Here is a 23458-nt window from a genome sequence, read left to right on the forward strand (position 1 = left end):
ACATCTCCTCCCACTGGCCAGACTCCAGAGGGGTTTTTAGAAGGTTTCAGGCTTTTCTCCCTGGGAGGAGAGCGGGGCCTAGTGCTCAGAGCCAGGACTCCTGAGTTCTATTCCCAGCTCTGCTGCTGGCTCCCTCCTTGGACCAACTCCCTGCCTCAGTTTCCCCAGTTGAGGAATGGGAACAGCAGTGACCTGTTTCCCCGGAGGGATGGGAGGCTTGGTCCCTTGTCTGTGAAGTGCTTTGAGACCCCTATAGGAACGGAGCCGGAGAGCAGCCAAGGGTGAGCGGGGTGCATATGGCCCCTTCCCCCGGGAATCCGCCTCCGACCCGGGGAATCCCCGCGATCAGGCGGGGCCCCGAGTCCCAGCCCGCCCCGCTGGGCGGGGCTAGTCCCCAGCCTAAGAAGCCGCTGGGCGGCAGGCACGGGTCGCTGTGTAGCCGCTCGGAGACCGGCCCGCAGGGTCTCTGGGCTTGCTCCAGGGAGCCGGCGGCAGCAGCAGGAAGCTCCGCTGGAAGGACACGTAGCCAGGAGGCGAGCAGCGGCCGAGGGGCTCCGGGTCCCCCCGTTCCCTGGGGCGCACCGAGGGCTCTGCCCGGGGAGCCCCGGGTCTCCCCTCCCCGCCGTCCTCCTCCTCCGGGGGCCCCGGGTCTCCCCTGCCCGGGGGGGCGCTCGGGCTGCGCTCTCCCTGCCCGCGCCCCGGGCGCACGGGGCTCCGGCCGCGCCATGAACCGCTGCGCCGTGCAGGGGCTCTGCCTGCTGGGCTACGCGGGCTACCTGCTGCTGGGCGCGCTGCTCGTCTCCGCCATCGAGCGCCCCTACGAGAGCCGGCTGCGGGCCGAGCTGCGCTCGCTCAAGGCCGCCTTCCTGCGGGCCAGCCCCTGCCTGAACGAGAGCGCGCTGGAGGCGCTTCCTGGAGGCGGGTGCTGAGCGCCAACAGCCGCTACGGGGTGTCGGTGCTTGGCGGAACGGGCTCGGCCCGGCGCCTTCCAGCTGGGACGTTCGCCTCCGCCTTCTTTCTCCAGCACGCCTGGTCACCACCGTTGGGTAAGCGCCGCTCCCCGCCGCCCCTGCGCGCCCCCTCCCCAGCCGGAGCGCCCCCTGCCCGTGCGCGCCCCCTCCCCAGCCCGGAGGCGCCCCCCTGCCCCTGCGCGCCCGCCTCATCCCAGCCGGAAGCGCCCCCCACCCCTGCGCGCCCCCGCCCCAGCCGGAGAGCCCGCCCTGCCCTGCGCGCCCCCTCCCAGCCGGAGCGCCCCCCACACCCTGTCGCGCCCCCTCCCAAGCCGGAGCGCCCCCCCGGCCCTGCGCGCCCCCTCCCCAGCCGGCGCGCCCCCCTGCCCTGCGCGCCCCCTCCCCAGCCGGAGCGCCCCCCACCCCTGCGCGCCCCCTCCCCAGCCGGAGCGCCCCCCTGCCCTGCGCGCCCCCTCCCCAGCCGGAGCGCCCCCCACCCCTGCGCGCCCCCTCCCCAGCCGGAGCGCCCCCCTGCCCTGCGCGCCCCCTCCCCAGCCGGAGCGCCCCCCTGCCCTGCGCGCCCCCTCCCCAGCCGGAGCGCCCCCCACCCCTGCGCGCCCCCTCGCCAGCTTCCCCCTTCGGGGCAGCCGCCCCCAAACAGCGCATGAGTCTCTCGGTACCATCCCAGGTGCCCTGCGCTCCCCCGGGGCTGTTCCCGATGGATGATGCCCACCCTCCTCCGGCCGGGCCCTGCCCAGAGCCGGAGCCAGCTGGAGAAACTTTCAGAAAGTTTGTCAAGTGTGTGAGGGAAAGTGTCTGAGCGCCCCCTTCCCCTCCCCCACTCCGGTTATCAGAGTCCCCCCTCCCCCGGCTATCACAGCCCCCAGCCCAACCCACAAACCAAACATTGCCCCTCCCCACCACTGCACAATGGCCTTTACACCCTGATCCTGCCTCAGATCCGCCCCACCAGGCCCTGACCCACGGGGGTTCTCTGCAGGGCCTACGGTGAGATTGGGTTTGGAAAGGCATCTTAGCAGGGTGTTTGGCCATGGGGCATGTGCCCCTCTTCCTGCTCTGTGTGGGGAGGGGACCTGGGAGGTCTGTGCTGGGTCCATGGGGTGTTGCTGGGGGCCCGGGGTGTCCCTCGGCCAAGCTCCCTTAGGCAAGGTGGGTGCAGCTGTAACTCTGAGGCCCTTTCTCCAAAGTGTCTGCTGGGCCTCGGAGTGACATGGGGTGTGAACGAGGTGCTGGGCCTGGTGACTGGTCTCAGGGGATATTGCATGCTGCCAGGGTGGCAGTGTCCCAACACCCGGGCGGTGCTGCGCCAGGACACCTCCTTTGTACCTGCCTGAACAAGGATCAGGCCTGGGCAGGGCCTGTCAGGCCCCTGCCAGCTGTCAGGAGCAAAACCGACGGGAGAAGGTCTCTGGGCTGGTGTCTCTCTGGGCTGGTGTCGGCTGGGCTCACTGGGCCGGCTTCTTTGGGCGCTGGCTCCGGGCCCTGGTGATGGTGACAGAGTGACCATACCAGGGACTTCCCCCATGCTGGGACCTTGTTCCTCGGGCCAGGAGCCTCAGTGAGATCCCGCTCCTGCCCTGGGGTGTGTGTGTGGGGGGGTATATTGTGAAATGCTCCCTGGCGGGGCTTCTGAACGCTGCTTTGGAAGAACTGGCTGCCCCTCCACCCCCACTCCGGCACATGGGCCCCAGATGACAAGGAAAGTGAAAGCACAGAGTCAGCAGCCGGAGCGCCAACCCTCCCCCTCCATCCTGGCCTAGTTCCTCCCCCCGCCCTTGCGGTGCAGGCCCTTGCGGAAATCCTAGAGCACAAAGGTGCTCCTGAGTGGGGAGGGGGCTGGCTGCTGGGCCTCGGATCCCCTGGGGGGTCTTGTGGGGCCTTAGCTTCAGGGATTCCTGGCCTGACCTACACCAGGGCCAGCAGCCCCCAGTGTTCAGACTGTTCCATGTGGCCGGACTCTCCAGCCCAGTGGAACCCTCCTGCCCCCCCGCCCTGGCTTCCGATAGGCTTTGGATCCGGCCCTAAATGAGCAGCACTCTCAGGTCGGCAGGTCCTGGAGTGGGCACATCAATGCCAATTACAGCTGGGTCCAGCCAGGATCCAGCCAGAATCCCTGCTCCCCAGCCTGGCCCCTCCCCTCGTCTGGGAGCCTGGAGTCTCTGCTCTAGAGAGCTGCTGCTCTAACCACTAGGCCACACTCCCCTGCCAGCACTGGGGATGGAACCCAGGAGTCCTGGCTCTCAGCCCCCGCCCCCCCCACTGAAACCACTAGGACCCACTCCCCTGCCAGTTCTGGGGACAGAATCCAGGAGTCCTGGCTCCCTGATGAGCCCATACAGCTCAGTTAGTCCTTCAGATGTTTAGCCCAAAGGGGTGACAGCTGCCTCTGGCTCATGGGACTCGTGGGTCTGGGCCGCCCTGCTGGCTTCCCTGGGGGAAGTCGTGGCTGGCCTCATGCGCTGTTAGAAACGCTGAGCCAGCTGCTGGCTGGCTGGCCAGGGAGGGAGAGCGGGTTCCAGACAGGTGCCGAGCGTTCCTCCCTGGCAAGCACAGGTCCCTGCCCTGCAGCCGGCCTGGGGGCTCTTGGTGCTGGTGGCACAGGGCTCTGGAGAGCTGTCTAGACGCTGCCTCTTTCCCCGCACTGTACTGGGGGTTGTGAGCCAAGCCCTGGCAGGGAGGAGGTTAACCTGGACATGAGCTGGCGCCGGAGGGCCCGGGCATTCAGGTCCTGCCCAGGGCTGGCACCAAGCCAGGGAGTCCTGCTGCCTGCCAGGCCAAGGGCGTGTGCATTAACAGAGCCTGGCCCCAGTGACGCCATGGGGGAGGGCACAGCCCATGGGGCTCAGTGCCCAGGGGCTTTGCCACACAATCCCCTGGATCTGGGCACTGCCTGGTCTGGCAAGTCGGTGCCTGGGGGGGGCCTGAGGCAGCTGTGTGACCCCACAGCTGGGCTGTCACTGTCTGTCCCTGGGTACCATGGGGCACCTTCCTGAGCAGGATGGGTCCTGTAGTGCATCCCTTGGGGATGTCCGCTGCGGGGTATGGGGAGGTAGACATGCCCGTCTGTCCGTCCGTGTCTGTCTGTCTCCAGGGGCTGGTGCCGAAGCTGAGAACTGTCTGGCTCTGTGTCTGTCAGGACATCAGCCCCTCTGCCCCCCCCATGGACCAAGGATAGTTTGAGCCATCCTGGCCTGCAGAGCACTCCCTGCGGGACCTCTGGATCCGGAGGTAGCCGGCCAGCACGGGGGATCCCTGGGCAGGGCTTATCCTGCTGGGGCAGGGAGGAAGGGAGGCTCCGGCTGATGCAGAGCGAACTCTGCCCTGTGCCTGCCTTGGGTCAACACTCAGAGTAAACAGCTCCCTGGCAGCTGGGAGGGGAGTGGGCTGGGCTGCCTCCTGGGGGTGGGTGGGCAAGGCCCTGATGGGCTGGCTCTGAGTTTGGGCACCAGCTCTGATGGGGTGGGGATGGGGAGCAGGGCTCTTCCCAATGACCCGGTCCCCCCACGGAATTCACCCCCACCGCACGGGCGTCCTGGTATTTGGCCCCAGCCCCTGGTGCCGCTGCCCCGGAGTGCGAATGGGCTAAGGGGCCAAGCGCTCAGCCTGTCTGGATCCTGGGGTAGGGGTAGGAAAGGCCTGGGGATGCAGCCATGGCAGGGGGGACGCGGGGCCAGCCCTGCCATGCTGGGGAGCCCTGCGGCTGCCACCCCAGTAGTGGAACTTTGGGGCAGCAGCTGCCCCGTCACCCTTCGCGGTGCAATTGGAGCCCTGAAGCGCCACTGGCTGGCTGCAATAGTAGGCTGTTACCCTGGTATGTCAGCCAGCCTGTGTCACTGTGCTCGGGCATCACTAGATCCCGGACTGGGGCCTCTGGGTGCTACCATAAAACAGTCACTGGACCTGGGCGAGTCCCTCACCGGCTTGGGGTCATGCAGCCTGCAGCCCCCTATGGGGCCCTGGCTTTGCCTCTGGATTAGCGGCGGGTGGGTGCGGCACTGCCCCCCACAATGGAGCCTTTCACTGCCCCCTGCAGCTGCCTAATTGCCCGGCTTAGAACCCACCGGGGTGTGAAATCTCATTACGCAGCTCCCCGCGCTGGAGCCGTTCCCGGAGCCGGCCTCACGCAGAGCCCAGGTGCATGAACTAGGGCGGGAATGAAGGCTGGGACCTGCCGGACTGAGCCAGGGGCTGCACAGGGCTCCTGGGTTCTCTCCCCAGCTCTGGGAGGGGGGTGGGGGCTAGTGGGGGGGGCTGGGAGCCAGGACTCCTGGGTTCTCTCCCCAGCTCTGGGAGGGGAGTGGGATCTAGTGGTTAGAGCAGGGGGCTGGGAGCCAGGACTCTTGGGTTCTATCCCCAGCTCTGACACTGACCCCTGTGGGATGCCTTTGCCTGTCCGTGCCTCAGTTTCCCATGGGGAAGACCCCTACACACACATGGGGGTAACATCATCTCCCCTGTGCCCCATGTCCAGGCTACGGCTATACCACACCGCTCTCAGACTCCGGCAAGGCCTTCTGCATCTTCTATGCCCTGCTGGGGGTGCCCTTCACCATGCTGGTGCTGACAGCCACGGTGCAGCGCCTGGCCCGGCTCTTCGTCCACCGGCCCCTCGAGTACCTCCAGCTGCGGTTGGGCTACAGTCACCAAGTGCTGGCCCAGGCCCACTTCCTGCTGCTGCTGCTGGCCGTGCTGGTCGCCTTCTTTCTGCTGCCGGCCGCCATCTTCAGCGCCCTGGAGGAGACCTGGAGCTACCTGGACGCCTTCTACTTCTGCTTCATCTCGCTGTGCACCATTGGGCTGGGTGACTACGTGCCGGGCGAGCAACCCGGCCAGAAGCTGCGGGCGCTCTACAAGGTCTCAGTCACTGGTGAGCAGCAGGTGGGGGGAGGCCGGGGGGGCAGCTCCGTTGGGGGGGAGTCTCATGGGTGCACTCCGAGCAAGGTCAGGCAGGACCCTCCTCCTGGTGCGTCTCCCCTCGGGGTGCCAGCACCAGGGCAAGGAGCCTGCTTGGCTCCTGCACCTTTCAGGTCCGACCTGGAAGCATTCAGCCCCATGGTCCCCTGGAGGGACGCCTGGGGGAGCCTCGCACGCCCCCAGAGGGCCCTTCCCCCCACTCCCCAGTCAGCCGTGACTCAGCCAGCGTGGAAAACAGGTTTATTCGTCACCAGGAACACGGGGTAGGACAGAGCTTGTTAGCACAAGCAGAAGGAAGTTACAGCAAAGGCCATGGACTTTCCACCACTCCCCCACCGGCCCCAGTCCCAAGCAGGAGACTGACCAGCCCAGCCCCTGATACACCTGCTGTCCCTCCTCCTCCTGGGCAAACCAGTCACTGCCCCCCACCTCTCGCGGCAGCCATCTGGCTCCTGAGTCCTGCCAGACACCTGCCATCCTGGGTCCCTGCAAAAATCACACCCCCTTGTCCCACCACTGAGATCATTGTGTCAGAGACAGAGGAAACTAAGGCACGCAGTGCTCATGCAAAACGTTATGGGAACCCCCCCCTCACTTTGTCACAGGTGTCTAGGGGTCAGGTACCTGGGGAGGGCACAGAGGGGGCCCTAGTAGCCCCACAGGGCACAGTCTGGGGAGACTTGGGTGCAGCGTCCGTGTGTCTATTAGAGTCATTTCAAGCCAGGCGGGCTGGTGCCCCATGGGGACGGCTACATCCTGAACATTACCTAGGGTACACTGGCATTGGGTGGGTTAGAGCAGGGCGGCTGAGAGCCAGGATGCCTGGGTTCTCTCCCCAGCTCTGGGAGGGGAGTGGGCACTAGTGGTTAGAGCAGGGGGGCTGAGAGCCGGGATGCCTGGATTCTATTCCCTACTTTCTGTGGGATGGGGGCTGGCCCTGCCAGATGGCGTTTGCCAGGCACAGCGCACTATAACTCCAGGGGCTGACCCCCAGGTCCCCGCGGTGGCTGATGCCCCCTCACTCTCGCCCAGTGTACCTGCTGCTGGGGCTGATGGCCGTGCTGCTGGTTCTACAGACCTTCCACAAGGCGGCCGACCTGCACGGCCTCACCGACCTCTTCCTGCTGCCGGCTGATCGCCGCAGCGACCAGGAGCCCATCCTGCAGCCCGAGGTGCCGCCGGAGGAGCCGGCGCAGGGCGAGAAGCCGACACCTGCCAGCGCCCAGCTCAACACGGGCAGCCGAGCCAACTACTCCTCCATCAGCAGATAGCATCAGCTGCAGAGGGGGCCCCGTTCCCGGGGCAGCTCCCTGCAGGGACCGTGCTGGCACCCGTGGCAGGCTCAGGCTTTTGCCCGGGCGGTGCTGGGGCCTGGCGCGGCTCCTGTCTGCATTTTGTGGGGGAAGCTCGCCCAGGGTTTTAATAAGGCCATTAAAGGCCACTGTTTTCAGTGGCCATTCGCCAGGTTTTATCGCGGGGCATGTGGCTGGGACCTGCCCTGTTTCCCAGACCCACCCCTGCCATGCTGGGGACCCTGGGCCATGGAGCCGACTGCAGGGGGCCAGCCCCCCGGCGCCGCAGGCTCTGGCTGACCGAGGGGGGTGAAGGTGACAGGCTGTGTGTGGGGCTGAGCTGGGGCCTGGCCAGGCCTAGTTTGAGTTTTATATGTGTGTGGGGGGGGGGGGGGGCGATTCCATGCATGCCCGAGGCTTGGGGGCAATGCCCCTCTTGCCCCCCAAAACTCTATTCCTCCACCCCTACCAGCTCGGAGCCCCCAAGAGCCCCCCTGCAAGGAGCAGCATGTCATGGGGCACCCGCAAGGGAGGGAAAAGCCCCTTCCCCTGGGGGGCCCAGCTGTCTGTGCAGCTGTGGCAGAGACCCCAGCCCCAGGAGCGGGGATCCCTGGCAGGACTAGCGAGGTGCCGCCTTTGGGGAGGGGAGGGGAGGGGGGAGACTTTGTGATGCTTTGGCAGGAGCCGGGTGGGGAGCTGTGCTGGGTTGGGGACCCGGTGTCCCACCCCCCCGGGCATGGGGGGACCCAGCTATGATGCGATGGCAGCTGCTCTGTACCCTTCAGAGCTGGCAGTGCTGCCCGTGGGTCTGTCCAGCACAGGACATAGCCCCAGGCTGTGCTGCCCAGCAGGAGTAGGGGTGGGGGGGTCCCCCTGCAGGGGGAGAGGGGAAAGGAGGGCCCCCCCCGCGCACACACACACACACACAGCCGCTGGACTCTGCCAGGATCCTTTTCATGCAAACTCTTTAATGAACCAGGTTGAACCATCACAGGGGTCTTGCCTGCCACCACTCAGGGAGGGTTCTGGGGCTGCTGCATATGCCTGCCCCCCACTGCAGGCATCTGCCAGGGCCCGCGGCCGGATGCTGCTGCCCCTCCATGGCGCCAGGTGCAGGATGGAGCATGGCAAGACAGGCACTACCCTCGGGGGTGATGGCCCCTCCCATCTTGCCAAGTGCTGCCCCTCAGCCCCGATGGGGTGTCGAGTGGCAGCACCCTCTGCCAGCCCAGGAATCTGCTTTGTGGGGGGACGTAGAGCGAACACCCCTGTGTCCCTCGCTCAAGCACTCGCCCCTGGGAACCCCCCCTCCCTACCCCCAGGCCTGTGTGTGCCAGCTGTGCCTGGCAGCTGGAAGGGCGAATGGTCCCGGGCACAGATGGGTAGCAGGAGTCTGAATAAAACATTGCTGGAAGGAGCCGGTGGCGTGGTATTGTGCCCTCTGTCCCTTCACCCTGCCCTGGCCCAGCGCTCAAGGCAGGGGTAGAGCCAACAATAGAACCCAGGAGTCCTGACTCCCCGCCCCTCCTGCCAGAACTGACACCCCCTGGCCCAGCAGTGGGGGTAGAAATCCCCCATTCTCAACCCCCCCACTGTAAAAGGAAAACAGGAACCCTGAGCAGCTGCTCCTGCGGGCCTCTGGGCCATGTGGCTCCCAGGTCCCTGAAGCTGTGGGGGGAGTAGAGGATGGGCTGGATGGGGGTGGCAGGGCCCAGCCCAGCCCCCAACCCCTGCCGTCTGTGTCTCTCCCCTCCCCCCACCAGAGCGCAGGGGGCAAGAAGGAGGCAGAAGTTACAGGGCTTGACCCCCTCGGATCCCCCTGGGCAGGCCCTGGCCTTCCTGGTGCCCGCACACCACCCCCACGTCCTCACTGTGGGCACAGTTGTGCTGCCCAGGGGGGGCGCTCCGGCACTCCAGCAGGCTGTGCTCCGAGCCCTGGCACCGCACGTCGTCCAGCAGGATGGGCAGCGTGGCCCCTTGCCCGAACTCTGCCCGGCGGGCCACCCTCAGCGCCTGCCTATAGCCCAGCTGCCGGCACACCACAGTGGCTGCCCGCCCGTCGAAGAAATCGTCGCAGACCGTACCCCACTGGCCCCCCACCAGGACCTCCAGCCGGCCCTGCCCGGGCCCTGCACCCCTGTGTACCAGCCGCACCGTGCCTGGGGGCAGCTGCCGGGTGGGGCCCTTTGCACCCAGTCGCCTCCGGGGCCCCATCCTCCTGGGGTGGTGCCCAGCCTCCTGCCTAGGAGGTTGAGGGCTGGCAGGGGATGGCAAAGTTGTGGGGGGCAGCTGAGGGTTGGGGACTGGAGAGGGTGACCCTGTGCTCGGGGGCCAGTGGGGGCTGGATGCTGGGTGGGTTGTGGGGGACAGCCTTGTGCTGGGGGGCCAGTGGGGGCTGGATGCTGGGTCGGCTGTGGGGGGCGGCCCTGTGCTGGGGAGGAGGTGGGTGCTGGGGGAAAGGGAGGGGTTGTGGGTTGGGGGGGGTGGCCTTGTGCTTGGGGGCCAGTAGGGGCGGCTCCATGGGCTGCTGTTGGCCCCCAGGTGCTCCAGCAGCTGCTGGTACCAGTTGGGGGTGGTAGGGGGCAGGCTCAGCCCTGGCCGGGGAGTGGGAAGCACCTGCAGCACCCCAGAGTCAGGGTGCGCTGGGGGCCTGGCAGCCACAGCTGGGCTGGGCAGGGTAGAGGGCACTGCAGGGGGCTCTGGGGCTGGGGGGTGGGTGACAGACACCATGGGGGGTCCAGCTGCGCCTGTCGGTTCTGAGCCAGTGCCAAGCAGTGGGGTGGTCCCTGCGGACAGTGGGGTGGGTGTGATGAATTCTGAAAGAGGAAAGGGGGAGGCCTTGTTTGGGATACAGCTCTGCCCCCCCAGATTGCCTCACCCCCGACACGTTTATCCCCCATATACAGAAGAACACCCGTACAGAACTGCCCCTCGCAGTGAGTCGGCACCAGAATTGGTGATAGAACCCAGGAGTCCTGGCTCCCCCACCCCATCTGCGCTAACCAATAGTCCCCACTCCCAGCACCCCACTGCCCCCCTCCCACATCCCAATGGCCCAGCAGCTCTCCAGAGCCCTCAGCCAGCTGCAGTGGTGACCTGTGGCCCCCAGTGCCCCGCTGCCCCACACACTCACTCTGTGATGGGCGGAAGTGGACCAGCTTCCCTTGGATGGGAACGGGCACGGGGCTGATCCTGCACTGTCCAGGGGACGCCCGCCTGTGGGGAGAGATGCCTGTTACGGGGGCACAGGGGCCGGGGCCCATGCACAGCCCCCCCACCCCACACCCTGGGAGCCAGCCAAGCTGTGACAGACCAAGACGGGGCAACTCCTTGCCCATAAACCTGCCAGGGCCAGCAGGCACAGGGGTGGAACAGTGGGTACCTGGAGGGGTCCACAATCTGGTACAAGATCCCAGCTGGCACTGCCGCACTAGGGGTGGCCGTGGAGAGGAAATAGAGCTCACCTGTGGGGACAGCGGGGTTAGTGACTGGCCACCAAGTCCTTCCATCACGTGCAACTGGGGAAACTGAGGCACGGGAGGGTGGGGCCTGCCCAAGGCCAGAAGTTAGTGGCAGCAATGAGAATAGAACCCAGGAGTCCTGGCTCCCAGCAGCACCCCTCCACTCTCCCCACTGGACCCAAGACCCCTCCCAGCACTGGGATGAGAACCCAGGCACCCTGGCTCCCAGCAGCACCCCTTCCACTCTTACCACTGGACCCCAGACTCAGCACTTGGATGAAAACCCAGGAGTCCTGGATCCTTGCCCCCACTCTCCCCACTGGACCCCAGACCACTCCCAGCACTGGGATGAGAACCCAGGCATCTTGGTGGAGCCATGGCTCTAGGCTGCTGGGTCCTGGGCCCCATGGGCTGCCAGCCGGCCCCCTTGGCCCTGGCTGGGCACTGGCGCGTCCTGGACCAGGCCTGGCTGTGCCTCTCAACCCGCTCACCGGCCTCATCCTCGGCAAAGGAGATGATGTGGGGCACGTGATGGTTGAGGAGGCCAGGGAAGGCGCAGGTCTGGCCCTGGCCTGTGCACAGCTCCTTGTAGTGCCAGCGCCCGGAGCCAGCCTCCTCCCGCAGCGACATCAGGCGCCTGTGGGCAGATGGAGCCATGGGGATGGGGTTGGCTGTACCCCACGCACAGGTGCCATGGGGGGGCTGTATCCACCCCCTTCCATAGGAGCCTTGGAGACATTGTATTGCCCCCTACAGGCACCCTGCAGCTCCCTGGGGCCCTTGGGGACAGGAACTTGCCCCCCCGGCCACATCCCCCACCCTACACATCCCCCCCCAAGGCAGAGTCTGCCCCGGGGGGGTGCATTCTGTGTCCCATGCAGAAAGCCCCCCTCCCCCTCGTCCATGGGGCACACTGGTCAGGGAGATGCCCTGAGCGCAGCTAGAGGGCAGCCCCATAGCCCCTCTGAGCCATGGCTAGTCCTGTTGCCATGGCACAGCCCCCCCCATGGGTCACCAGCAGGGTGTGAACTCCCCCTTCGCCCCAGGGTGTGCTACCGGAGCGCTCCCATGAGCCTGCAGCAGTAGCAGGCTGTTCTCCCTGAGCCTGGCTGGAGCACGCCGGTCCCAGGTGCCCAACCTACCCGCTCATGAAGTCCCCGAAGATGTAGTGGCCACGCAGGTTGGGGCTGTGGCAGCCCCGGTACACGTAGCCCCCCGTCACCGAGCGCCCCAGCTGGTGCGAATAGGCGAATATGGGGGGGACATCATCTGCAAGACATGGCATGAGCGCAGCTCAGCTGGGGATCAGGGGCAGCAACCTCCCACTCCCATCCCCAAGGTGCTGGCACCGTGGAGGTGTAGAGGGCCCCACAAGGTCTTATTGTACCTGGAACCCCAGATTAACGGGTCCCAAAGCCCCTGGCCCCCACCAAGCCATCCAGTCCCTGACCTGGGTGAAGACAGTGCCGCCCAGAGGGGACAGGCCCCATGCCCCATTCCCGCCCCCCGGAAGGGACAGGCCCATCGGGCCATGGCACCCCTTGGCGCGAGGCAGCCGTACCAAGTGAGGCGTTGGCGCACAGCACCGGGTCGTAGCAGGCAAACCCTTCCTTCGCCCGCCAGCCATAGTTGGCGCCTGGCATGATGATGTCCACCTCCTCGTACTTGTTCTGCCCCACGTCCCCGCAGAAGATGCGCCCGTGCCCGGCGCCGCTCGTGGGGTCGCCCCTGTCCACGGAGCAGCGCCACATGTTCCGCACCCCGTAGGCGTAGACCTCGGGCCGGGCCCCGGGCTCCCCCACAAAGGGGTTGTCGGCTGGGATGCGGTAGGGGGGGCCGTCGGCCCCTGGCTCCACGTCGATCCGCAGCACCTTGCCCAGCAGGGACGACCTGGGAGAGAGGCAGGGAACCGGGAACAGACACGGCGGGGTAGAACCCGGGGCTGGGCTGTGGGGTTCAGGGCCCTGGATGGTTCGGGGGGAAATCAGGGTTTTGGGGGAGCTGCCTGCCCCACACAGTTCCAGCCGGTCTGCACTTTGGCCACCAGGTGGCAGAAGGGAGCCAAATTCTCACATATCAAGGCCCCCCCGCACTGCCCGCCCCAATTTCCTGCAAGGGGGCATCTCCCCCAACACCCCATGCTGGCCCCAGGGCCCCCCAACGCAGCCCCAGCTCTCACTTGTTCTGGGCGTTGCCGAAGGCGCCAAAGGGGTCCCCCGCTCGCCCCCCGTCCCCCGTGAAGATGTAGAGCAGCTCATCGGCCCCAAACAGCAGCTGCCCCCCGTTGTGGTTTGACGCTGGCTCCAGCACCTCCAGGAGGATCCTGCAGGTGAGAGGAGCCGGGTGAAGTGAGGCGGGGTACCCCAAACTGGTGGGGCAGATGGAGAAGGGAGGCAGGAGCTACATGATAGGGGGGCTGGCTCAGAAGTGGAGGGGACCAGGGCTAGTCGGTGAAGTGCGGGGGTGGGCTGGGAGCCCGGACACCTGGGTTCTACCCCAGGAGTGCCCAGGTGGGAAGCCACTCACCTCTCGGAGCGGGGGTCGGCGGCATTGGGGTCGTGGGGCGAGACGCGGAACTGGGAGACGCGGATGGTCTCGTGGGGCCCGGTGTGGGCGGAGTAGTAGACGTAGAAGGTGTGGGTGGCATGGAAGCGGGGGTGGAAGGCCAGGCCCAGGAAGCCCCGCTCGTCGCCCGCCCAGGGTGAGGTGAGCACGGCTGCCCGCAGGTCCAGGAAGGGGCGCGCGGCCCGCGAACCGTTGGCCTGGAAGACCCAGACGCAGCCCCGCTGCTCGGCCACGAAGAAGCGGTGGGAGCCGTCCCCGGCGTGCACCATGGCCACGGGGTTCCGCAGCCCGTTGGCCACCTCCCGCAGGCAGAGCTGCAGGCAGCCGCGGGCGTCCTCCCGCACCTGGCCCAGCCCCTGGCTCAGCGCTGCGCTGCCCAGCACCGCCGGGTAGCAGTAGGTGGGGTCGCCCAGCTCCAGGGCGCCGCAGAAGCGAGCGCGGTCGCTCTCCAGTGCCAGGCTGGCAGGGTCCCCAGTGAGGAGGCTCAGCACAGAGCGGCATCGGAACCAGAAGGCCGCGCAGTACGCGGGGCACAGGCCGGGCAGAGCCCGCACCGGGGAGCTCATGTCCTCCGCATCGTACAAGTGGGCAGCGTAGGGCGAGCACTCCTATAGGGCAGGGGAAGGGGGTTAGCTGGAACCCAGGAGTCTGGGCTCCCAGCCTCCCCTGCCCTAAGCCACCAGAGCCGAGTCCCCTCCCGGAGCCAGAGAGAGAACCCAGGAGACCGGATGCCCAGCCCCCTGGATTGCAGGGCCATGTTACCCCCTGCCTAAGGTCAGCTGTGGGAAGGGAGTGGGGTCTAGTGGCTGGGGTGGGGGTTCAGGACTCCAGGGTTGTGTTCATGCCGGGCCTGCCGAGACCAGAACTCCAGGGGGTGGGGGGTTGGGGACAGGCTGGGAATGGGCCTCTGTAAGATGCTCCCCGTCCCCCCTCAATGTGCAGCCTCCCAGCTGGAGCCGCCGGGTGAGGTCACCCATGTCCCAGCCTAGACAGGATGTGGTGAGGGCTGGGCCACTGCCCAGAGCCGGCTGGAGCCATGGGGAGGGGGTGCCAAGGGCACCCAGCTGGGCACGTGCCCCACGGAACTGCTGGGGTCCCCCCAGCTCCCTCGCCGGGCACATGGGGCAGGAGCCTGATGCAGCCTGGTGCCTGGGGCTGTACGTGTCTCCCCTTGCCAGGAGACCAGGGCAACTCGGCAAGGTGCATCTGGGGAACCTGGGCACCCAGCTTGGGAGCTTGGGTGGGCTGGGGACTAGCATTTATAGCCCAGCCTAGAGCCCCCCAGTGCCCCTCTGGCCCCCCCCATGCAGTCAGTGCTGATGGGGCTGCCCAGGTTGATGGGGGGGGCAAGTGAATGGGGCCCCCAGGGCCCCCAGGGCTTCACCTGTACATGGGGGTGAAACGGGAGAGGGGCTGAGTTCCCTTGACCCCCCCATCCCACTGTCCTGCTATGCCACCAGCCCTACAGCCTTCCTGCAACTGCCTATGCCCCCCCACGCCAGCACCCAGCCGGGCTGCCTGGCCTGTGGCCCCCCCACTCACCTGGCACAGCAAGTCACGCAGGAAGTGCCCGCAGCTCTGCAGGCCGGCAGGGTCCAGGAAGGTGCCCAGCACCTGGAACCTGGCACTCAGCTGGGCGTCCCGCCGGCCGTTGCAGCAGCCGAAGGCCGAATACTCGGGGCAGAAGGCCAGGGGCTGGGGGGGCTGGAAGGGCGGCTTGTAGTCCAGGCACTGGGGGTGGGGGAGGACCCAGGGGTCCTGGCCCAGCAGCAGCAGCAGGGCCCCCAGTGCTGTGGCCCCGGGCCCCATGGCAGTGCCCTACGTGGGGGCTCAGGGCGGCTCTGCCCGCACCGGCTGGGAACACGTGTGCAGGGGAGCCGGGGCCAGGCCTGGGCCACGTCTCCCCCCCGCACCGATGACGGGGCAGCTGTAATAGCAGGGTGAGCCTGGCGGAAGGTGCTGGAGCAGGGAGCATTAACCCCGCGCACCCCAGCCTGATGCACACTGGGGCTGGCTGGGCCCAGGGAGGGGGCGGTGGGGGCTCCATGGAGAGTCAAGAGCAATCCCTGCTTGGAGGAAGTGGGGTGCAGGGCTTAATTGGGTGGGGGGTCTGGGAGCCAGGACTCGTGGGTTCTATCCCCGCTCTGGGAGAGGAGTGGGGTTAGAGTGGGGGTTGGGACCAGGACTCCTGGGTTCTATCCCTAGCTCTGGAAGGGCAGTGGGGTCAGGGGCTGGGAGCCAGAACTCCTGAGGGACCCAGAACTCCTGGGTTCTTTTCCAGGCTCTGCTACTGAGTCACTGTCCTTTGGCAAATCTCTCCCCTGGGCCTCAGTTTCCCTGTTGTAACGAGGAGGGGTGCCGGGCATGGCAGGGCTGAGGGGAGGGGTGCCAGGCATGGGGGTGCTGGGCTTGGGGGGGCTGCGGGGAGGGGTACCAGCATGGCAGGGCTGAGGGGAGGGGGGGCTGCAGGAGGGGTGCAGGCATGGGGGTGCTGGGCATGGTGGGGCTGGGGTGTGTGTGAGGAGGAGCACCGGGTATGGGGGTGCTGAGAGGAGGGGTGCAAGGCATGGCAGGGCTGGGGGGGCAGGAGGAGTGCAGGCATGGGGGTGCCAGGCATGGGGGAGCTGAGGGGACGGGTACCGGGCATGGCGGGGCTGAGGGGAGGGGTGCCAGGGATAGGGGTGCTGGGCTTGGGGGGGCTGCGGGGAGGGGTGCTGGGCATGGCAGGGCTGAGGGGGGGCGGCAGGAGGGGGGCAGGCATGGGGGTGCTGGATGTGGGGGAGCTGAGGGGATGGGTGCTGGGCATAGTGGGGCTGGCGGGTGTGTGGGGAGGAGCACCGGGTATGGGGGTGCTGAGAGGAGGGGTGCTGGGCATGGCAGGGCTGAGGGAGGGGGGGCAGCAGGAGGGGTGCAGGCATGGGGGTGCTGAGCATGGCGGGGCTGGGGGTGTGTGGGGAGGAGCACTGGGTATGGGGGTGCTGAGAGGAGGGGGGCTGCAGGAGGGGTGCAGGCATGGGGGTGCTGGGCATGGCAGGGCTGGGTGTGTGTGTGAGGAGGAGTACCAGGTATGGGGGTGCTGAGAGGAGGGGTGCTGGGCATGGCAGGGCTGAGGGGGGGGGCTGCAGGAGGGGTGCAGGCATGGGGGTGCAAGGCATGGGGGAGCTGAGGGGATGGGTGCTGGGCATGGCGGGGCTGAGGGGAGGGGTGCCAGGCATGGGGGTGCTGCTGGGCATGGCAGGGCTGAGGGAAGGGGGGGCTGCAGGAGGGGTGCAGGCATGGGGGTGCTGGGCATGGCGGGGCTGGGGGTGTGTGGGGAGGAGCACTGGGTATGGGGGTGCTGAGAGGAGGGGGGCTGCAGGAGGGGTGCAGGCATGGGGGTGCAGGGCATGGCGGGGCTGGGGGGTGTGTGGGAAGGAGCACCGGGTATGGGGGTGCTGAGAGGAGGGGTGCTGGGCATGGCAGGGCTGTGGGGGGGTGGTAGGAGGGGTGCAGGCATGGGGGTGCTGGGTGTGGGGGAGCTGAGGGGACGGGTGCTGGGCATGGCAGGGCTGGGGGGGTGTGGGGAGGAGCACCGGGTATGGGGGTGCTGAGAGGAGGGGTGCTGGGCATGGCAGGGCTGAGGGAGGGGGGGCGGCAGGAGGGGTGCAGGCATGGGGGTGCCGGGTGTGGGGGAGCTGAGGGGACGGGTGCTGGGCATGGCGGGGCTGGGGGTGTGTGAGGAGGAGCACTGGGTATGGGGGTGCTGAGAGGAGGGGGGCTGCAGGAGGGGTGCAGGCATGGGGGTGCTGGGCATGGCGGGGCTGGGGGTGTGTGTGAGGAGGAGTACCAGGTATGGGGGTGCCGGGCATGGCAGGGCTGAGGGGGGGGCTGCAGGAGGGGTGCAGGCATGGGGGTGCCAGGCATGGGAGAGCTGAGGGGACGGGTGCTGGGCATGGCGGGGCTGAGGGGAGGGGTGCCAGGCATGGGGGTGCTGCTGGGCATGGCAGGGCTGAGGGAAGGGGGGGCTGCAGGAGGGGTGCAGGCATGGGGGTGCTGGGCATGGCAGGGCTGGGGGTGTGTGGGGAGGAGCACCGGGTATGGGGGTGCTGAGAGGAGGGGTGCTGGGCATGGCAGGGCTGAGGGAGGGGGGGCGGTAGGAGGGGTGCAGGCATGGGGTGGTGGGTGTGGGGGAGCTGAGGGGACGGGTGCTGGGCATGGCGGGGCTGGGGGGGTGTGGGGAGGAGCACTGGGTGATGCCTGTGGCCTCCAGGGTGGGAGGCTCCGGTACCCTGGGATCAGGGAGGATGCGCATGTGGGCCGGGTGCCAGCCCCACAGCCCCAGAAGAAGGGTTGGGCGGTGGGTGGAGGCCAAGGGCTGTGATGCGGGGAGATGACCCCCCCCCCAACACTGCATAGATGCTACGTTCCTTTTATAGAAAACCTTTATTCCTGTAACAAGGTGGGGGGAGACCCAGGGGCCGGGAGCTATAGCAACGCCCCGGGGCTGAGTGGGGGCCAGTGCAGCTGGCCTGAGCGGGGTGGGGGTGCCCTGGAGCCACATGCTGTTAACTCTTTGTTTCCCACCAGCCACTGGCTGATGCCCCATTCCCAGGGCTGGGTGCACGGAGAACCCCGTCCCTCACCAGTGCGCCCCGAGCCCCCCAGCCCCTCCCGCCAGGCTGGGGCCCCCAGGGCGATGCGGGAGGGTGAGGCTGGTTCTCCCAGGGGAGGGAAGGGGAGTAACTTGGACGCCAGCCCCGCAACACACAGGCCCAGGGTCCCCCCACCCCATGGGGAACACTTGGCCAAGGCGCCCTCCAGTTGCCACCTGCCTCCTGTGACAGCCCCACACCTGTCACCCCACCCAGAGCCTTGGGGTCCCGGCTGGGTGGGCCGCTGGGCAAATCGCCTCAGAGAGCTGTGGGGGGGGTCTAGGTGAGGGGGCTGGGGGGCCCACTGACTGGAGAGAAGCCTCATGCGGCCCCCAGGGATGGACAGTGACCCCCAACCCCCCCCCCCGACAGGGTCAGCCTGCTGGAGAGGACAACAGGGTAACAGCCTCCTAGTGCTGCCAGCTGGAGTTGCTCCCTGAGCCCGAGGGGCAGACTGGGATTCACGTCCCAGGGGGGAATCGCTTGGCCCCAACCCCTGGGGACTCACCCCCTGGGGGCCCATGCCCCCTGTTCCCAGGGGGTGGGCAGCCCTAGAGCCGCACAATAAATACCTCCCGCCCCCGCCCCCCGGCACGGGCTCTCCAGCCGCCCCTCAGGCCTGGGGCCGGGCGGGGGCACAGGAGAGGGGGGGCGGGGTGAGGACGTAGCCGCGGGGGCAGAGGCAGCGATAGGAGCCGTCAGTGTTCAGGCAGCGCCCGTTGAGGCAGAGCTCGGGGGGGCCTTCGGCCTCGGCGCATTCGTCGATATCTGTGGGGAGGAGAGGGAGAGGGTGAGGGGCGCCAGGGGGGCGGGGCGCGCAGGAGGGGGGGTACCTGGGGTGTTCACACCCAGGCCACATTGGGGTAGCTTGGCAGGGGCAAGGGGGGGGCTATGCGGGATGGTCAGGGAATCCGGGTCAGGGGGCTGGCCAAGGGGCAGGGACTCACCCAGGCAGGCCATGGGACAGTAGGGGAGGGGATAGCCATGGGGCTGGGCATGGGGTCAGGGCTGTAGGGGGCTGGCTATGGGGCAGGGTCTCACCCAGGCAGGCCATGGGGCAGTGGAGTGGGTCGGTCATGAGGCAGAGCCATGGGGGGCTCACTCAGGCAGGCCATGGGGCAGTGGAGGAGACTGGCTGTGGGGCAGGCTGTGGGGCAGGCTTACCCAGGCAGGCCATGTGGGCGGCGTCCAGCCGGAAGCCGGGGTGGCAGTGGCAGGTGAAGCCATCGGGGACGCGGACACAGCGTCCGTTCTCGCAGCCGTTCAGGACCCCGCACTCCTCGGCCTGCAGCCCCTCGAACCGCTCTGGGGGGCAGCGGGGAATCAGCGCCAGTCCCTCCACCCCCGCTGGGTCCTGCTCTCCCCCCCCGCCCCTGGTCCTAGGGGACCCTCTCGGGGGGCTGTCACTACCAGACCTGGAGCAGCCCCCCATGCCCAGTGCCCCTCCCCTCAGCCCCCCCACACCTGGCACCCCTCCTGCAGCCCCTCCATACCTGGCACCCCTCTCCTCAGCCCCGGCATGCCCAGCACCCCTCCGCTCAGCACCCCCAGATCCGGTGCTCCTCTCCGCACACCCCCAGCCCTGCCATGCCCAGCACCCCTCCCCTCAGCCCCCCTACATCCGGCACCCCTCCCGCAGCCCCTCCACACCTGGCACCCCTCCTCTTAGCCCCGCCATGCCCGGCACCCTCCCCTCAGCACCCCCATACCCGGTGCTCCTTCCCACACACCATGCCTGGCACCCCTCCTGCAGCCCCTCCATACCTGGCATCCCTCTCCACAGCCCCGCCATGCCCGGCACCCCTCCCCTCAGCCCCCCCATATCTGGTGCTCCTCCCCACAAACCCCCAGCTCTGCCATGCCCGGCACCCCTCCCCTTCAGCTCCCCCATGCCTGCACCCCTCCTGCACCCCTCCCCTAGCCCCGCCATGCCCGGCACCCCTACTCACACCCCCCGTCACTCACCGGTGTGGGTCTCGCTGGCCTGGCCTGGCTGCTCGGGGAAGGGGCTGGCAGGGTTGGGGGGGTAGTGCCAGGCCGGGCCGGGCTCAGGGTCCGGGGGGCTGCGGGGCCGGTAGGTGCGGGGGGTGTCAGGGTGCCGGTAGGGGGCGGGCGGCTCCTCCGGGCGGGCGTCCACGTAGGCCACGTCCTCGAAGTCGCCGGCCTCGTAGGTGGGGGAGCTGTAGAGCGAGTCGCGGCGCCCGGCGTAGCCCCCCAGGGCGTAGGGGTCATAGTCGGGGCGCAGACCAGGCTGGGGGCCCCGTGCCGCGGAGCTGGCAAACAGCTCAGGGCCATAGGGCAGCCCGTAGCCTGGGACGAACTCGGGGCCATATTCGTAGGGCAGCCCCAGGCTGGGCCGGGCCGGGCCGTAGCTCGGGGGGCGCAGGACGTTGCACAGAGCCTCGAAGTCATCTGCGGGGGGAAAAAGGCCTTGGCTGGGGGGCACGGGACCCCAGGGGACCTCACTGCAAGGTGCAGGGCCTCCGGCTGCCCCCACAGGGCCCCCGACCCCCCACCTCACTGCAGGGCTCCCGGCCGCCCCCCCAGGGCCCCTGACCCCTCACCTCACTGCAGGGCCCCCAGCCGCCCCCACAGGGCCCCCACCTCACTGCAGGGCCCCCGGCTGCCCCCACAGGGCCCCCGACACCTCACCTCACTGCAGGGACCCAGGCCACCCCCCCCACAGAGACCCCTCAGCAACCACCCCACTCACTGGGGGGGATGTAGGAACTGTGGGGTAGGGACCCCAGGCTCCAGCACTCATTGGGGAGCCACAGGGGGCTCTGGCCCGTTCAGCGTCCCTCCGCGGTGACCTGGGTACTAAGCCGGCTCTCCCACCCACCCCGCAGCCCCAGGTTCGACATGCTCCAGTCGGGGGGGGCGGTGGGCCCAGCCCCTCACCTGAGTCTCGGGCGGGGCACAGGGCGCAGTCCATGCCCCAGGCCTCCCCGTAGAGGCAGCAGCACTCGGTGTAGGTGACCTGCCGGTCAAGGCGCGGGCGGCTGCAGACCAGATCCGGCCCCACCTCCTGCCAGCACACGGCCTGGTTCTCGTCTGGGGGAGACACGGGCGAGACCACGAGTGTGTGATGGGGGTGAGTGATGGAGTATGTGAGCTTGACAGTGCCGGGCCGTGAGCGTGCAAAGAGTGTGTGCATGTGGGCATGATGGAGCGTGTGAGCCAAACAGTAGTGTGCGATAAGCATGCAATGAGTGTGTGCATGTGGGCGTGATGGAGCGTGTGAGCCGGACTGTGGCATGCCATGAGAGTGTGATGAGTGTGTGCATGTGGGCGTCATGGAGCATGTGAGCCAGACAGTAGCGTGCGATGAGCATGCAATGAGTGTGTGCATGTGGGCGTGATGGAGCGTGTGAGCCGGACTGTGTAATGCCATGAGCGTGAAATGAGTGTGTACATGTGGGCGTCATGGAGCATGTGAGCCAGATAGTGGTGTGTCATGAGCGTGTGCATGTGGGCATGATGGAATATGTGAGCCAGACAGTAGTGTGCGATGAGTGTCTGCACATGGGTGTGATGGTGCATGTGAGCCAGACAGCGTGTGATGAGCGTGCAATCAGTAGCTGCACTTGGGCGTGATGGAGCATGTGAGTCTGACAGTGCTGTGCGATGAGTGTGCTGTGAGCGAGCCAGGGCCTGCATGTGCCCTGTCACTCTGTATGTGTGAGGAGTGTGCAAACGCCCCCCGGAGCTGAGTGCCGAGTCTCTGCATGTGCACACGGACTGTCTGGCCCTCCCCTGTGGGTGCTGAGGGGACGACCCGCAAGTTGCCCTGTAATGTTTTGGCGAGGGAGGCGCCTGGCGGACTGGGGACGGGATGGAGATGCCAGGGTCGGTGGCGCTGCTGTGGGGGCTGGACCGGCCTGGGTCACTGGGGGATCTGGACAGACAAGGGGACCCCTGCGACCGGGGCAGCCATGCCAGCGAGGAAGGCGATTCCCCACCCCCTGCAGGGGCCAAGCTGGGGAACAGAGGGGAGGTGTCGGGGGGCTCAGAGTTGGGCTCCGGGCCACAGAGCCAGGGCCGGCAACATGCCCGGCCTTGCTCCTTTGCCTGGCTGGGCACCAGGTGACTGAGAATCTCGCCCTGGCCAATGCTGGAGCCCCAGAGCATGGGGGGGCCGCTAGAATATGGGGGGGAACGGGGGGGCGTCACTCACCCAGGGCTTGGCTGTCGTTGGCCACGCAGCGGCGCTGGGACCCGTCCAGCACGAGGGGAGGGGTGCAGGCGCAGTAGAAGGAGCCGATGGTGTTCACGCAGCCCCCGCCCACGCAGGGTTCTGCCTCCTCGTCAAGGCACTCGTCATTATCTGGGACCGACACAGGGGTCACTGCGGCGTCGCCCCCACAGCCCCTCCAAGCGGCGTGTCTCAGAACAGCAGCCATTACGCCAGGGGCCAATAGGGGGCTGGGGTGGGGGGCTGGGGGAAGAGGGACTGGGTTGGGGCCAGGGGAGCAGGGGTGGGATTGGGCTGGGGGAGGGGGGCCAGGGTCTCACCAATGCACTCCAGGTGGTGCGTCTCATAGTAGTAGCCGTTGGGGCAGTAGCAGGCGTAGCCGGGGGCCTTGTTAACGCAGACGCCCCCCCGGCACAGCTGGGTGTTGAATAGCGCACACTCGTCCATGTCTGGCAGGGGAGACACACACAGCCTGACCATGGGGGGACTGTCTGGCATCCTCTGTCTGCCTCAGTTTCCCTCTGCACTCGGCCTCGCGACCCGTGGGGGGGGGCAGCACAGAGACGGGAGGGGCTGGTCACAGGGGGTGGGATGGATGGGCCAAGGGCGGGTCCAGAAAGACACCGGGAGCCCCGCAGCCTGACCTCGAGCGCGGGCAGTTGGAGTCGGGGAGCCCAGTGGGGGGACGCAGAGCTCGGACCTGGGACAGACAGAGGAGAAACGGGTCCCGTGGCAGCTTGGCCGGGACGAACGCTGGCCTGGGCCGCCCCAGTTCTGCCCCAGAGGCTGGAGAGAGACAGACGCTGGCCAGTGGAGTCAGGAACACCCAGAGGCCTGGCTCCCCCCAGCTGCCACCCACCCCTCCCCCTTTCAGACTCCCACAAGGGGGCACCAGGCAGCACCAACCTGTGAGCGCGGCGAGGGGTCCTGGCGCGGCGTAGCCGTTCCCACGGGGGCACAGGGCCTGGTACTCCACTAGAGCCGGAGAGAGCGAGCGTGAGAGCCGGGAACCTCCTCCTGTATCCCACGGCATCCCCCAGCACTCACAGGGAGCCCCCTACTCCAACCGTGGGACCCACTCCCCTCCCAGAGCCAGGAGAGAACCCAGGAGTCCTGGCTCCCAGCTCCCCCTCCTCCACCAGCCCCCTCCCCTCCCAGAGCTGGGAGAGAACCCCTGCCTATGAGCCCCGGGGTGGGACTGGCATTGGGGCAAGCCCGCCGGGCTGTCCAGCAGGACACAGTGAGCGGGGGCAGGGTGGTCCCATTTGGGATGCTGGGCCAGGGCTCAGGGCCAGGCACAGGGGCTGGCTGGCTTGGGAGCCACAGAGGGGCTGGCTCCAGCTGCCAGGGCAGATCCTGGCGAGCACCCAGCCCCTGAACCTGCGGGCACGGGGTGGGTGAGACGTGGGGGGTCGGGGGGGTTGAAAGA

At 67.9% G+C, this 23458-nt stretch overlaps 4 protein-coding genes across 5 annotated transcripts in view; 1 reads left to right on the forward strand and 3 right to left on the reverse strand.

Annotated features, from left to right (window-relative positions):
* The first annotated feature begins 281 nt into the window (after positions 1-281).
* Positions 282-8591, forward strand: LOC119847116 (potassium channel subfamily K member 6-like). Its single transcript, XM_038381555.2, is given in 4 exon segments — positions 282-911; positions 914-1046; positions 5443-5838; positions 6918-8591. Coding segments are annotated over 4 exon segments (1383 nt in total). The 5' UTR covers positions 282-296; the 3' UTR covers positions 7157-8591.
* Positions 8592-8663: 72 nt separating this feature from the next.
* On the reverse strand, positions 8664-14409 carry LOC119847383 (HHIP-like protein 1). The gene is made up of 10 exons (XM_043501657.1): positions 14365-14409; positions 13165-13811; positions 12818-12961; positions 12200-12528; positions 11781-11907; positions 11130-11275; positions 10560-10641; positions 10311-10393; positions 9643-9993; positions 8664-9588 (listed from the first exon to the last, which is right to left on the reverse strand). The coding sequence occupies exons 1-10, from the start codon at positions 14407-14409 to the stop codon at positions 8969-8971; spliced, it is 2574 nt and encodes an 857-aa protein (XP_043357592.1). The 3' UTR covers positions 8664-8968.
* Positions 14410-14583: 174 nt separating this feature from the next.
* Positions 14584-15328, reverse strand: LOC122457313 (HHIP-like protein 1). Its single transcript, XM_043501658.1, has one exon. The coding sequence runs from the start codon at positions 15010-15012 to the stop codon at positions 14584-14586; it is 429 nt and encodes a 142-aa protein (XP_043357593.1). The 5' UTR covers positions 15013-15328.
* A 2278-nt stretch (positions 15329-17606) lies between these two features.
* The window catches only part of LTBP4 (latent transforming growth factor beta binding protein 4), a 35566-nt gene continuing 29714 nt past the window's right edge, over positions 17607-23458 (reverse strand). For both annotated transcript variants that reach the window (XM_043501447.1, XM_038382332.2), the window contains 7 exons: positions 22936-23004; positions 22350-22478; positions 22012-22161; positions 20736-20888; positions 19800-20246; positions 18999-19139; positions 17607-18602 (listed from right to left, as the gene is read on the reverse strand). In XM_043501447.1, coding sequence (XP_043357382.1) covers positions 18448-18602; positions 18999-19139; positions 19800-20246; positions 20736-20888; positions 22012-22161; positions 22350-22478; positions 22936-23004 — 1244 coding nt within the window. In that variant the 3' untranslated portion in view covers positions 17607-18447. The remainder of the gene's footprint in view (positions 18603-18998; positions 19140-19799; positions 20247-20735; positions 20889-22011; positions 22162-22349; positions 22479-22935; positions 23005-23458) is intronic.

The sequence above is a fragment of the Dermochelys coriacea genome, chromosome 23 (genome assembly GCF_009764565.3).
Source record: "Dermochelys coriacea isolate rDerCor1 chromosome 23, rDerCor1.pri.v4, whole genome shotgun sequence".
In the NCBI taxonomy this organism is placed as follows: Eukaryota; Metazoa; Chordata; order Testudines; family Dermochelyidae; genus Dermochelys; species Dermochelys coriacea.

Excerpts from the sequence above, each read along its gene's own strand:
- LOC122457313 (XM_043501658.1), bottom strand. The coding sequence starts at position 15,012 with ATGGGGCCCGGGGCCACAGCACTGGGGGCCCTGCTGCTGCTGCTGGGC.
- LOC119847383 (XM_043501657.1), bottom strand. The coding sequence starts at position 14,409 with ATGCACCTTGCCGAGTTGCCCTGGTCTCCTGGCAAGGGGAGACAC. Across the intron at positions 10,642-11,129 it reads CTTTGCCGAGGATGAGGCCG|GTGAGCTCTATTTCCTCTCC; the intron begins GTGAGCGGGTTG and ends CTGTCCCCACAG. Across the intron at positions 9,994-10,310 it reads CCACTTCCGCCCATCACAGA|AATTCATCACACCCACCCCA; the intron begins GTGAGTGTGTGG and ends TTCCTCTTTCAG.